General features: G+C 38.7%; 1 protein-coding gene across 1 annotated transcript; it reads left to right on the top strand.

Annotated features, from left to right (window-relative positions):
• The first annotated feature begins 63 nt into the window (after positions 1-63).
• On the top strand, positions 64-13,926 carry LOC130102562 (gastrula zinc finger protein XlCGF52.1-like). Its single transcript, XM_056268516.1, has 3 exons — positions 64-90; positions 1,862-2,223; positions 12,663-13,926. The coding sequence occupies exons 2-3, from the start codon at positions 2,190-2,192 to the stop codon at positions 13,724-13,726; spliced, it is 1,098 nt and encodes a 365-aa protein (XP_056124491.1). The 5' UTR covers positions 64-90; positions 1,862-2,189; the 3' UTR covers positions 13,727-13,926.
• The last annotated feature ends 599 nt before the right edge of the window (positions 13,927-14,525 follow it).

The raw sequence follows: 14,525 nt of genomic DNA, 5'->3' as shown, positions 1-14,525 counted from the left end.
GTATTTCTGAGGGAGAGGCTTCTTATAACCAGGAAATCATCAGACCGGTTTACGAGAAGAAACACACAGACACAGCGGTGTAGAATAAAGGTAAATTATATGACAAATAATTCGTTTTTTAATTTATTTAAATGAAGTATAAACACATGTTAGACTGCATCCCATAAAAACAATCAAGCCTTCGAAAAAAGCTGATCAACCCTGCTGAAAACATTGTGCAAGTCTTACATTGTTATTTTGAACCAATAATAGGATCATAAGCATTTAGTCATCTGACTCCAATATAAGTAATCTGACTCCATTAACGTTTTGTTGTACTTTAACATATGTCTCAGTATCTAGATTGTACATTAGGATACTTTAATATCTCTATTAAGTTCAGCACAATTCTGTTCAGTTTAAGCTGTCAGATGAGGGAAAAAACATGTTAGAACACACTAGTAGATCAGTAACGTTAGTATGGTGGGAATAAGCGTGTGTGTGTGTGTGTGTGTAGCAAATGGCACAGATGTGTGTTAGAGGTGTAATAGACACATCAGTCCTCAATCTGCATAATGACGATTCCCTCGCATCTGATTCACAGCATTAGCATACTGAGATGATGAAGGCCATTGTCCCACATTTAATTCACATGCACACTTTTAAACTGATAACTGTCGTACTTGGCTAGTAAATAGTTCTACCCGTATTTCACAACAAAGTTCCTGTTTTCACCTCATTTATTATTCTGATGTCTTCAGATCTCCTGTAAATTGACACTTTAAAGGAGAACTCCAGCGCAAAATGAACCTTTGGTCTAATAAAACATTGGTACTTAGTCAACCGTTCTCTGAGATTTGTTTTCATGATAATCAAATGTAAAGAGTTTTATCTCTAAAAACTGTTTAGCGTATAACGCTAGTAATGGGGGCATCTATTAAGTAAAAATAAATCGCTAGTTTATACCACTAACAAGACTCAAAATAGCCCCACACTAACACAGTAACATAATGAGGGTCCCTACATGCAAAACGAAGCATTGAGAACTTTGTAAGTGTACAGACCGTTTAATAAGAAGATATTTTATGAAGACAGTCCACTTCGTGTATACAGACAGGAGCCATCTTTGGAAAACAGTCTTGACTAGTTAAACCACGAACGCCATTCATACAGTTCAGCTCACTTAGCACGTCGTTCGTGGTTTGATTAGACTGTTTTCCCAAAGATGGCTCCTGTCTTTATACACGAAGTGGACTGTCTTCATAAAATATCTTCTTATTAAACGGTCTGTACACTTACAAAGTTCTCAATGCTTCGTTTTGCATGTAGGGACCCTCATTATGTTACTGTGTTAGTGTGGGGCTATTTTGAGCCTTGTTAGTGGTATTAAATAGCGATTTCTTTTTACTTATTAAATGCCCCCATTACTAGCGTTATACGCTAAACAGTTTTTAGAGATAAAACTCTTTACATTCGATCATCATGAAAACAAATCTCAGAGAACGGTAGGTACCAATGTTTTATTAGACCAAAGGTTCATTTTGCGCTGGAGTTCTCCTTTAAGCTCATTTCACTGGTCTAAGACTAAAGGTATTTGTTCGTTACAAATATGTATGTTTTCTGACAATAATTAATATTTATTTTTGAATTTATACAATTAATCATTTGTGTTCTTTTCTGTATTTCTAGGTCTGCTATATTTTAATTAGGGGTGGGATCTCACGAATACGGTCCGATTACTTTTTTTCTTATAAATTAATTAGTTAATCTGAGTAATAAAATAAGTTGTGAATTAGCATCAGTTACTTTACAGACGAACACGCATAAATGCTTAGATGTGATATTTAGTACAAAAACAAACGCAGTAACTGATATGTTATAGATTTTTGCAGATCAGCTCCTCCCACACTGGTATTCATCATCAGTGAAGCTCCTCCCACATCAATCACATCATCAGTAAAGCTCCTCCCACAACATTCCCATCATCAGTGAAGCTCCTCCCACATCAATCACATCATCAGGGAAGCTCCTCCCACAACATTCACATCACCAGTGAAGCTCCTCCCACTGCAATTCCCCAATAAATGCTGTAAATTCCCATCAGCTACAAGTGAAGACGAGCATCAGAGCATCAGGAAGAGCTGAAATCTGCCAAGACTGAGTTTATTAAAGAGGACAGTGAGAACACGAGTGATCCAGAACCCTGCAGAATGAAACACACTGAAGATCCTGAAGAACAAAGAGGTTGGTGTTTATTCTTCATTCATTCATGATGCTGAAGAACATTCATGTTAGAAACATTCAAGCACTTCAGTTCAACAGTTCAACTATGAAATTATACAAAAAATGTTCTTGTTTACTTTCAACAAATGGTCAGTAAAGATCATTAATAATTTTTTAGCGCTTTTTTTTTGTTTTATTTATATATGGTTCAACATTTTTTTGCAACAATGTTGCCAATAATTTTTGACATTTTTCAATATAGTTATTATTATAATCATTTTACCAATAAACAGTTAACGCCAAACTATATCAAGTTAATGAACTTTCCAGAAAGGCTGACCTGGTTGTAATCATAACTTAAGCAAACTCTGATTTATACAGGTGCTGGTCATATAATTAGAATATCATCAAAATGTTGATTTATTTCAGTAATTCCACTCAAAGAGTGAAACTTGGGTATTATATTATATCCAAGCAGCCCAGCAGTTATACTTGTGGGAAGCTTACATAACCTGTATGTTTAGAGTTGCTAGTGTCCTGCTTTTTAACCAAGCTTGAGATGTCATGCAATGCATTATTATTGAGATAATATTGTTCAATAATGTTTAGCCTGTGCTGTGCTGTGAAGACTAGATCATACTTTAGTTTAATTCCAACCACACAACTCTTTGGCATGTTGTAAGGTTAGTCCACTTCAAAACTCGATACTGTCCACTCGATCCGATACTGAATGGCAGTTTGTTTTCCACGCGTAAATCTGTTCAGAGATTCTATGACGGTGTGCCGGTTGTGAGTATAGTAATGCCACATGTCAGCCAAGAGTAAAGAAATAAACCAGAACTGGACCGTATCTGAGCTAGCCTGGCAAGCCAGACCCACATCTAGATGTTGGCGTGAAAGATTATGTGTATTTTCAGTTAACTTTAGTCAGATGCATTTACATAGTTACTGTGCCTCAGATGTAATCAACTCTACCTGTGTCTGTAAAGGTGTGAACAACACAGATGTATGGCCCATAGAAACTGATTGGTGTGAATGACAAAGAATCAGCATTGCTCAGAGTAGATTAGCGGGTGAGATCGATCTCCTGTGGGAGGTCCTAACCGGTTTCTATTGTTTGTAGCCCATAGTCTTCATTTATAAAGTTCTGTCTCACAAACAGAACTTTTGGTTAAGATTGTTGAAGGGCGACTTGCTAACATCGCCGCTGAAGGACTGCTACACTACAAACATTAAATGAATTCTTCTCCCCACAATAGTTACTTATTTTATGTATTGGAGAAATCTAATACATTGGCGAGCCAACCCAAACCACTGCTCGGCCAAATATAGCAAAATCTAACAGGCAGGATAAACGGTTGTCTTTCATATTCCCTCTGCACGCAATAGGATAGCGCTACAACCAACCAGAGTGTTTTCCCACCAGCGGAGCTAGTTGTATAGATTAAACTTTTGCTGTATCTGGCCGGCAAAACTATGAACACATCTTCCTTCTTTAAGAATGACTTAAGTGTTGTTCTTCGTTCTTTTCTCAAAGAATAGCTTCAACTCCAAATCCTCACAGAGTCGCGGCCAAAGCCGATTCGAAAGACCGCAGCAGCAGCCCAATCTTTGTTTTCAAGTGGCAGGGAATTGAAAAATGAAAAAAAAAAAAATTTCACAGTATAAATATTTAATGGCAATTAAACCAATTTTTAGATAATCAGTTTCCTCAAATGAAATGAGTTAAAGGGATAGTTCACTTTGAAATTAATTTTTGGTATGTTTTAGCTTACCTCAAGGGCATCCAAGATGTAGGTGTCTTTGTTTCCGCAGAAGATTCGATTTTGATATTTTTAGGTCAAACCATTCTTGTCTGTCAGTCCTATAATGCAGGTCTATGGTCACCACCTCAAAGAGCATGCACAGAGAAGTCCAAATTAAACATGATATAATGACTCGTAAATGTAAGTACACATTGATGGCCTAAGACACGAAACGAGTGGTTTGTGTGACAAAACGAACAGTATTTATATCGTTTTTACCTCTTGTAACCACAGCCACGTCCAAGGGTTATCGCCAATACCTGGCTCATGACATGATGGCGCCAGTATGCACGGCAAGCCGTCTGTCTCTGTCCCGTTTGCTTAGTTTAATATTTGCTGTCGCCCTATTTATTTCTACACACTGTCAAGATGTCTCTGCTCTGCTCGTTTATGATCGCGACACACTTTTCAGCATTAGATTATCTGCTGATATATTGTCTGAAAGACATGATTTGGAGACCGCTGGGACTCGAGGCTTCCTCCTTTGCTGTCGGATGTACCCTAGGACCTGCGCCGTTTACCTGTGGCTCTTCCCCGTAAGAAACGTTACAGGCGACGGGGAAAACGCGGAGGTGTGCTGGTGAGATTCAAGGCTTACCTGGCGTCCACCTGTGTGACGTGTCCTGATGGGCGCTACGTTCCTGCTGCCGGGCGCTTGCCGGGGATGAGAGATCGCTGGCTCCGTCCCGTTTTTCTGAGGCTCATCTGCTGACGGTTCCATCTTCTCCCAAGTGGGCTCGGATTAACCGAGCTGGTGTGGTTTTTTCTAATCTGCGCCCGCTAGATCGTGCGGCACCCCAAGCCAGCGAGGAGCAAACTCTTCGTCTGGCTTTGTTTAATGCTAGATTGCTAGCTAACAAGACTTTTCTCCTCAATGACTTCTTCACTTCTCGGGAGCTGGATTTTATGTTCTTAACAGAAACCTGGCTTCATGATGGTGAGCTCACGTCTTTTTCAGAACTTCTTCCTCCCCAATGTGGATTCCTCAGCTCCCCTCGGATCACAGGTAGAGGTGGAGGACTAGCCTCTGTGTTTAAATGTACCTTTCAGTGTCGGGAGATTCCGTTTGACAGTTGCTCTAGCTTTGAGCTGCAGCTGTTTGAGACTAATCTTCCTGCGATCATACTATGTGCGGTGGTGTATAGACCTCCTAAGTTTAACAAGGATTTTATTCAGAATTTTGCTGACTTTGTGGCTGGGATTGCATTAAAATATGACCATTTTATAAGTGTTGGTGATTTTAATATACATGTGTGTTGCAAATCCAGACCTTTGTCTAAGGATTTTCTTAATCTAATTGATTCTTTTAATCTTGTGCAGTCTGTCACTGGCCCGACACATGAAAAAGGTCATACTCTGGACCTTGTGCTGTCTTATGGCTTAGATGTGGCCATTAGTGAAATTTGTGACACTTGTATGTCGGATCATCTGCCTGTTGTATTTACTGTAGTTGGCCCCTGTTCGGACACTTTGCCTGTTGTGCCCGCACGCAGTGTGCGTGCAATTAACCCTTTAACTGCCTCACAGTTTTCTGCTGCCTTTAAAGACTCAGTGCTGTACAATCTTGAAGATTGTAATCTCAATGTGGATGAACTCACTAATTTCTTTAATTCTATTTGTATTGATATACTTGACTCTGTTGCTCCACTAAGGGTTAAACGCACTAAAGCACTAACAGAACCTTGGTTAAATGACCATACCCGATCTCTCAGGCGTGCCTGCAGAACAGCTGAGAGAAAGTGGAAAAAGGACAAACTCCAAGTTTCATTTCAAATTTTAAAGGACACATTACATAAATACCAGGGAGCGGTTAAATCTGCTAAAACTCAGTTTTTATCTCTCCTGGTTGCAAATAATACACAGAGGCCTTAGGTTCTTTTTAAAGTGTTTAATTCTCTTGTTAACCCATGTGAAACTGTCTGTGCTGTGCCATCCACATTGTTGTGTGAAAACTTCCTGAAATACTTCATAGATAAAATTTCTGGCCTGAGCTTTTCATCCCCTACTTCTACCAGTGACCCCTCTGACGTAGTTAAGCAACTTCGTCCGGCAAACTGTCTGCTGGACAGTATCCCTGCTCGCTTATTCAAAGATGTTTTTAACACTGTTGGGCCTAGTATTCCATCTATGATTAATGCTTCTCTCTGCTCAGGGGTTGTTCCAGCTGCTTTTAAACATGCTGTTGTGCAACCACTTTTAAAAAAGAAAAATTTGGATCCTTCAGTTTTGTCTAATTTTAGACCCATTTCTAAACTTCCATTTTTATCTAAAGTTTTGGAGAAGGTAGTTTTCAATCAACTTCAATCATTTTTAGATGAATTTAGTATTTACGAAAAATTCCAGTCTGGTTTTAAACCCCGCCACAGTACCGAAACTGCCCTTCTAAGAGTTTATAACGATCTTCTCTTAGCAGTCGATTCAGGAAAATCTGCTGTTTTAGTGCTCTTAGACTTGAGCTCTGCCTTTGACACCGTCAACCACTCTATCCTCTTATCCCGGCTCAAACAAAGTGTTGGCATTACGGGCTTAGCCCTTAAATGGTTTGAATAATATCTGGCAGATAGGAGTTTTGCTGTCCACCTTGGGAATTGCTCTTCATCGGTTGCTCCTCTTTCTTGTGGGGTCCCCCAAGGTTCCATTTTGGGACCTATGCTCTTTTCTTTGTATATGCTGCCATTAGGGTCCATTTTTATAAAAACATAACATTTCTTTTCACTGCTTTGCTGATGATGTTCAAATTTATTTGCCTGTAAAAAACAATGAGAAGGATAATCTCCAGCCTTTGCTGAACTGTTTGAGTGAACTAAAAATTTGGTTGGATCAGAACTTTCTCTCTCTAAATGATAATAAGACTGAAATTGTTGTGTTTGGTCGTGCGGTACATTTTAATGTCTGTGTAGATGCTCTTGGTATTTTAGGATCACATGTTCGACCTTTTACCAAGAATCTGGGTGTGATTTTTGATAATGCTTTTAAATTTGATAAACAGATTAGTTCAGTTGTTAAAGCCAGTTTTTTCCAGCTGATGCTTCTGGCGAAGGTCAAGCAATACCTGCTACGCAAAGACTTTGAAAGAGTCATACATGCTTTTATTATGTCCCGTTTAGACTACTGTAATTCTTTGTATGTTGGATTGGAGCAGTCATCCCTTCGTCGGTTACAGTTAGTCCAGAACGCAGCAGCTCGACTTCTAACCGGGACTAAAAAGCGCGACCATATTTCACCAGTCTTAGCCACGCTGCACTGGCTTCCTGTTTGTTTCAGGATTGAATTTAAAATTGTATTAATGGTTTTTAAAATTTTAAATGGGTTGTCACCGTCTTATTTAACGGAGCTCTTACATGTCCATACACCTGTCAGAGCGCTGAGGTCTTGTGATCAGTTGCTCCTCGATGTGCCCAGATCTAGGTTGAAGAATAAAGGTGACAGAGCCTTTGCAGTGGCTGCTCCATACCTCTGGAATAGTTTACCTATTCATGTAAGGAAAGCTCGGACCATTGTAACATTCAAGTCCTTGCTTAAGACCCATTATTATGCCTTGGCTTTCAATTCAAGTTGAGCTTTGATATCTTGACCTATTGTTGCTTATTTTTATTGTATATTGTGTATTGTTTGTGTATTTTTATTTTATTTTATTTTTTATCTTGAATTTTGTTAAGCACTTTGGTCAATCATGGTTGTTCTTAAACGTGCTATATAAATAAACTTGAACTGAACTGAACTGAACAAGTGAGGGTGCGGGCGCTACGGTCTGCACAAGCGCTGGAAAGGGCCGGAAGTGATCTCTTGCGCGTGTACGTCACTCATTGTTTACACAGAACAGATATTATAGGTAAGACGGCTAATTAAAATGGTACTAATTTGCGCTTATCCGGGATGTTTAAACCGTCGTAAAAGAAAACAATTTAAAAAAATAAAAAATAAAACAATTGTATCAGTGACGTACACGTGCGAGAGATCACTTCCAGCGCTTGCCGGAAAAGACAGAAGCGCCGGCGCCGTCAGATCACTTGGACGTGGCTGTGGTTACAAGAGGTAAAAACGATATAAATACTGTTCGTTTTCTCACACAAACCGCTCGTTTCGTGTCTTAGGCCATCAATGTGTACTTACATTTACGAGTCATTAAATCATGTTTAATTTGGACTTCTCTGTGCATGCTCTTTGAGGTGGTGACCATAGACCTGCATTATATGACTGACAGACAAGAACGGTTTGACCTAAAAATATCAAAATTGAAACTACTGCGGAAACAAAGACACCTACATCTTGGATGCCCTTGAGGTAAGCTAAAACACACCAAAAATTAATTTCAAAGTGAACTATCCCTTTAACTCTGGTTTTAATTCAGTGCATGGTATTATTAAGTCAAGTCAAGTCATCTTCATTTATATAGCGCTTTTAACAATGGATTGTTTCAAAGCAGCTTTACAGAGATAAACATATCATTTAAGGTAACAGATTGTTTTGGCGTTATAGCGGTTCTTGAATAATGTTACTTCCAGCTAAAGTTAACTTTGATTCACCTCCGTCGAAATGATCAGACTTTAAACGCGAACCTGTGATTAACGCTGACGGCGTTCACATGCTCATTCAGAATTCTATAGTTATGTGCTTTTTAAAATATGTGCGCAGGTTTGTAATTCATACAACCCAGCCTAAACAAACTACTTTTCTTGCCTAAAAATTTTGATACAAAATTTTGTTTTATTTTATCACTTCGGGGTACGCGAGCCGGAATTCACAACGCTTTATCTGTAGAGTGGGAAAGGGATTCTCCATAGGGAGAGGATAGTGGATACTTCAGCACTGCATTGTCATCGGGTCCAGGCAAAGCTCCCTCGTCAGATCTGGACACGGCCTGGATCCGGCAGGCTGCGGGAAAACCTCGGGATAAACAAAGACACTAATATTAGCGTAGATGCCATTCTTCTTATGATGTAGCGAGTACATCAAGATTTAAGGGAAGTGTTCCCAGTTCCGGCTGACCTAATCTATGCAGCCTAACATTGAATTTAAAGAAGTCTATAATGTATTGTGTATGCTAGGTCAAAGAGATGTGTTTTTAGTCTAGCTTTGAACTGACAGAGTGTGTCTGCTTCCCGGACAATGGTAGGAAGACTGTTCCAAAGTTTTGGTGCTAAATAGGAAAAGGATCTACCGCCTGCAGTCGATTTAGATATTCTAGGTATTATCAACTGGCCGGAATTTTGAGATCGCAATAGACGTGAAGGACTCTAATGCGTTAAGAGCTCGCTCAAGTACTGCGGATTTAAACCATTTAGTGCTTTGTAGGTAATCAACAATATTTTAAAATTTATACGATGTTTAATAGGGAGCCAATGCAGTGTTGACAGAACCGGGCTAATATGGTCATATTTCCTGGTTCTGGTAAGAACTCGAGCTGCGGCGTTTTGAACTAGCTGTAGTTTGTTTATTAAGCGTGCAGGGCAACCACCCAGTAGAGCATTACAATAATCTAGCCTTGAGGTCATGAACGCATGGACTAATTGTTCCGCATTTCCCAATGAGAGCATATGGCGTATTTTAGATATATTTTTAAGATGGAAAAATGCAGTTTTACAGATACTAGACACGTGGCTTTCAAAAGAAAGGTTGGTATCAAATAGCACACCCAGGTTCCTAACCGACGACGAAGACTTGACAGAGCAGCCATTAAGTGTTAGACCGTATTCTGGGTTATTACGTGTGGAAGTTTTTTGTCCAATAATTAGAATCTCTGTCTTTTCAGAATTTAGTAGTAGGAAATTACTAGTCATCCAATTTTTTATATTAGCTATGCATTCCGTTAATTTTGTGAATTGGTAAGTTTCGTTGGGTTTTGAAGAAATATACAGCTGAGTATCATCGGCATAACAGTGAAAGCTAACTCCATGTTTCCTAATGATATCTCCTAATGGTAGCATGTACAGAGTGAACAGCAGCAGTCCTAGTACTGAGCCTTGTGGTACGCCATACTGAACTTGTGATCGATAAGACATCTCTTCATTTACTGCTACAAACTGATAACGGTCAGTTAAGTATGATTTAAACTATGCTAATGCAATTCCACTAATGCCAACATAGTTTTCTAGTCTATTTAAAAGAATGTTGTGGTCAATGGTGTCAAATGCAGCACTAAGATCGAGTAACACTAATAGAGAGATACAACCACGATCGGATGATAAGAGCAAATCATTTGTGACTCTAATGAGAGCTGTCTCGGTACTATGGTACGGTCTAAATCCGGACTGAAAATCCTCGCAGATATCATTTCTTTCTAGAAAGGAACATAGTTGTGAAGATACTGCTTTTTCTAATATCTTTGACAGAAAAGGCAGATTCGAGATCGGCCTGTAATTGACTAATTCTGTAGGATCAAGTTGTGGTTTTTTAACAAGCGGTTTTATCATAGCCAGTTTAAAGGTTTTTGGTACGTATCCAAGAGACAAAGATGAATTAATGATATTAAGAAGAGGATCTATGACCTCTGGAAACATCTCTTTCAGTAGCTTAGTCGGTATAGGATCTAACATACAAGTTGTCGATTTAGATGAATTAACGAGTTTGCAGAATTCTTCCTCTCCTATAGCAACAAATAAAACAAATTTTTCCTCAGGGAGACTACAATGCACTTCCTGATGCGATACTGTGGTAGACGGTGGCATAGTTATAATTTTGTCCCTGATATTATCAATCTTATAAGTGAAGAAGTTCATAAAGTCATCACTGCTTTGTTGCTTTGACACTTCTGAGCTTGAAGCTTTCTTTTTCGTTAGTTTAGCCACTGTTTCAAATAAATACCTAGGATTATGTTTATTTTCTTCTAATAGGTTTGAAAAATAAGCAGATCTAGCAGCTTTTAAAGCCTCTCTGTAAGCAATCGAGCTCTCTTTCCACGAAATCCGAAATACCTCTAGTTTAGTTTTCTTCCAGTTGCGCTCCATTTTTCTGGCTGCTCTCTTAAGGGCCTGAGTGTGCTCGCTGTACCACGGCATTGGACTATTTTCTTCAATCTTCTTTAAGCGCAACGGAGCAACTGCGTCTTAAGTGCTGGAAAAGAGAGAGTTAAACGTTTCTGTTGCAATATCAAGTTCTTCTAAGCTATCCGGGATGCTGAGATGATGAAACTGATTAGGAAGATTATTGATAAAGCAATCTTTAGTGGCAGAAGTTATAGGTCTAACGTATTTATAACACGGAGTCGGCTTTGCAGCCTTGGCTAAATGTAATTTACATGAGACTAGATAATGATCTGAGATGTCATCGCTCTGCTGCAGAATTTCAACGGCATCAATATCTATTCCATGTGATAATATTAGATCTAGAGTATGATTACGACAATGAGTAGGTCCTGACACGTGTTGTCTAACTCCAATTGAGTTTACAATGTCTTTAAATGCCAATCCCAAAGCATCTTTTTCATTATCTACATGTATATTAAAATCACCAACAATTAGTACTTTATCTGCAGCCAATACTAAATCTGATAGAAAGTCTGCAAATTCTTTGATAAAATCTTTATGGTGCCCTGGTAGCCTGTATACAGTAGCCAGCATAATTCTCAAATGTGATTTATCGTTTACACTATATATTTTTACATTAAGCACCAATACTTCAAAAGAAGTATATTTAAACCTACATTTCTTAGTGGTTTTGAAAATATTACTATAAATTACAGCAACACCTCCCCCTTTGCCTTTCAGACGAGGTTCATTTTTATAACTGTAATCTTGTGGGGTTGACTCATTTAAAATAATGTAATCGTTTGGTTTTAGCCAGGTTTCTGTCAAACACAGCATATCAAGATTATAATCTGAAATCATATCATTAACTATGAGATATTTTGAAGTAAGGGATCGAATATTCAGCAACCCAAGCTTTATCATTTGCTCATCTGTATTATATCTGTTTTTTATTTGTTGAACATCAATTACATTTTTAACCTGACGTTTTTTGGATTTCCAAATTCGGGGAACAGACACAGTCTCTATATGATAATATCTAGGTGAAAGAGGCTCTGTGTGATGGGATTTATCTGACCTTGGTGACGTGAGGCCGCTAGCAGACGGTCGGTTTAGCCAGTCGGTCTGCTTCCTGACCTGAGCCCCAGATTGTCATGTTTTAGCTCTAAGACTATGAGCCAAATTACTAGAGAGAAGAGCAGCACCAGCCCAGGAGGGATGAATACCATCTCTTTTCAACAGATCAGGCTTGCCCCAAAAACTTTTCCAATTGTCTATGAATTTTATATTATTCAGCGGACACCACTTCGACAGCCAACCATTCAGTGAGGCCAATCGGCTAACTATCTCATCACTCCTGCGTACAGGAAGGGGGCCAGAGCAAATTACAGTGCCTGACATCGTACTTGCGAGTTCACACACCTCTTTAATATAATATACTGTAAATTCACAGCTGCTCTTGTTTTGCTGGTTTTACAGTATAGTTGTAGTTTATGATTTACGGTGCTCTTGTAAGTGTAAGGTTTACTGGCTACCAAAATTGCCAGTAAGGTTCTGTAAATTTTACAGCATTTTTTTTACAGTGGGAACTCAATGGAAGGAGAAGTCTAGTGTGGTCGGCCCTTACTAAATTCAAAAGTTTTAAAAGATTAGCTTAAAATGGAATCAAACTTTTTTTCTTTCATTTCAGACCTGATGGAAGTGAAGGAGGAGAATGAAGAACTGAGTGAAGTGAAGGAGGAGAGAGAAGAACTGAGTGAAGTGAAGGAGGAGAGAGAAGAACTGAGTGAAGTGAAGGAGGAGAGAGAAGAACTGAGTGAAGTGAAGGAGGAGAGAGAAGAACTGAGTGAAGTGAAGGAGGAGAATGAAGAACTGAGAGAAGTGAAGGAGGAACATCATGTCCAACCTGGAGGAAACCCCTTGAGTCGCTCAAAGACTAAACAGACATTTTTAAAGAAAAGAAGTGCAGAGAAATCTTTCGCCTGCACTCAGTGTGGAAAGAGTCTCACAACCAAAAAACATCTTGAGATTCACATGAGAGTTCACACCGGAGAGAAGCCGTTCACATGTGATCAGTGCGGGAAGAGTTTCACACAATCATCATCCCTTAATGTTCACATGAGGATCCACACCGGAGAGAAGCCGTTCTCATGTGATCAGTGTGGGAAGAGTTTCACGCAATCAGTACACCTTAAAGAACACATGAAGATCCACACTGGACAGAAGCCGTTCACATGTCATCAATGTAGAAAAAGATTTCCTTGGGAATCAGACCTGAAGACACACCTGAGAGTTCATACGGAGGAGAAGCCGCATTCATGTTCTGTGTGTGGAAAGAGTTTTTCACTGCTGCAATATTTACATGTACATCAGAAAATACACACTGGTGTGAGAGAGTACATGTGCTCTGAGTGTGAGAAGACTTTTATTTCTGCAAACTGTTTAAAACTGCACCAGAGAATTCACACTGGAGAAAAACCTTACAAGTGTTCACACTGTGACAAGAGATTCAGTCATTCAGCAAATCAGAAAGCACATGAGAGGATCCACACTGGAGAAAAACCTAACAAGTGTTCACACTGTGACAAGAGATTCAGTCGGTCACAACATCTGAAAAAACATGAGATGATCCACACTGGAGAGAAGCCGCACACGTGTGATCACTGTGGAAAGAGTTTCTCCATTAAAAGTCGCCTGAAGATACACATGAGGATCCACACAGTGGAGAAACCATGTTTGCAGTATTTAGTTTGATCAAACTCTTCATCTGTGTTTTTGTAACTCCTCATCTCTCTCTGCTGTGATCATGAAATACTCATTGTATTTGTAAACAGAAAACTGTGAAATTTACAGTAACTTGCTGGCAGCAATTAGCAAGTCATTTGCTGTAGTTCATTTCACAGTATGCTTACTGTAAATTTAATCTCAGTAACTTTAAAAATACTGTAAACATTTTTATAGTAATAATCACAGTACTGTTTCATCACCACAAATATTGTATTTATTATTTTATTAATTACTGTAATATGGATTACTGCATTCATTTTGTGTACTCCAAAATGAAGACACTGTTCTTGACATTTATTGACAACTTTTCACACTAAATTTCAAAATGTATAGAATAAAAAAAAAACATAGCATACATTGTTTTAATAGGTAAACATTTTCTGTGAATATTTTGTTTTGTTTTGTATATTATGGAGTGCCGCAAGGATCGGTGTTAGGCTCTCTGCTATTCTCAATATATATGATGCCACTTGGTAATATTATAAGAAAACATGGAATTAATTTCCACTGCTATGCTGATGACACTCAATTATATATTTCATCACGACCAGATGAAAACACTAACTTATCTAAATTGACAGAATGTCTTAAAGATATAAAATGCTGGATGACGTGTAATTTCCTGCTATTAAATCTAGATAAAACTGAGGTATTACTTATTGGTCCAAAAATCTACCCACAAAATCTCTTACAATACAACTTTAATTTAGAAGGATGTCCTGTTACTTTATCCACTACAGTAAAAGACCTGGGTGTTATACTAGAC

Source organism: Rhinichthys klamathensis, unplaced genomic scaffold (assembly GCF_029890125.1).
Source record: "Rhinichthys klamathensis goyatoka isolate OS25496 unplaced genomic scaffold, OSU_Roscu_1.1 h1tg000274l_1, whole genome shotgun sequence".
NCBI lineage: Eukaryota > Metazoa > Chordata > Actinopteri > Cypriniformes > Leuciscidae > Rhinichthys > Rhinichthys klamathensis.
Note: the sequence above shows the minus strand (reverse complement) of the source record. Positions and strands in the feature narration are given on the sequence as shown.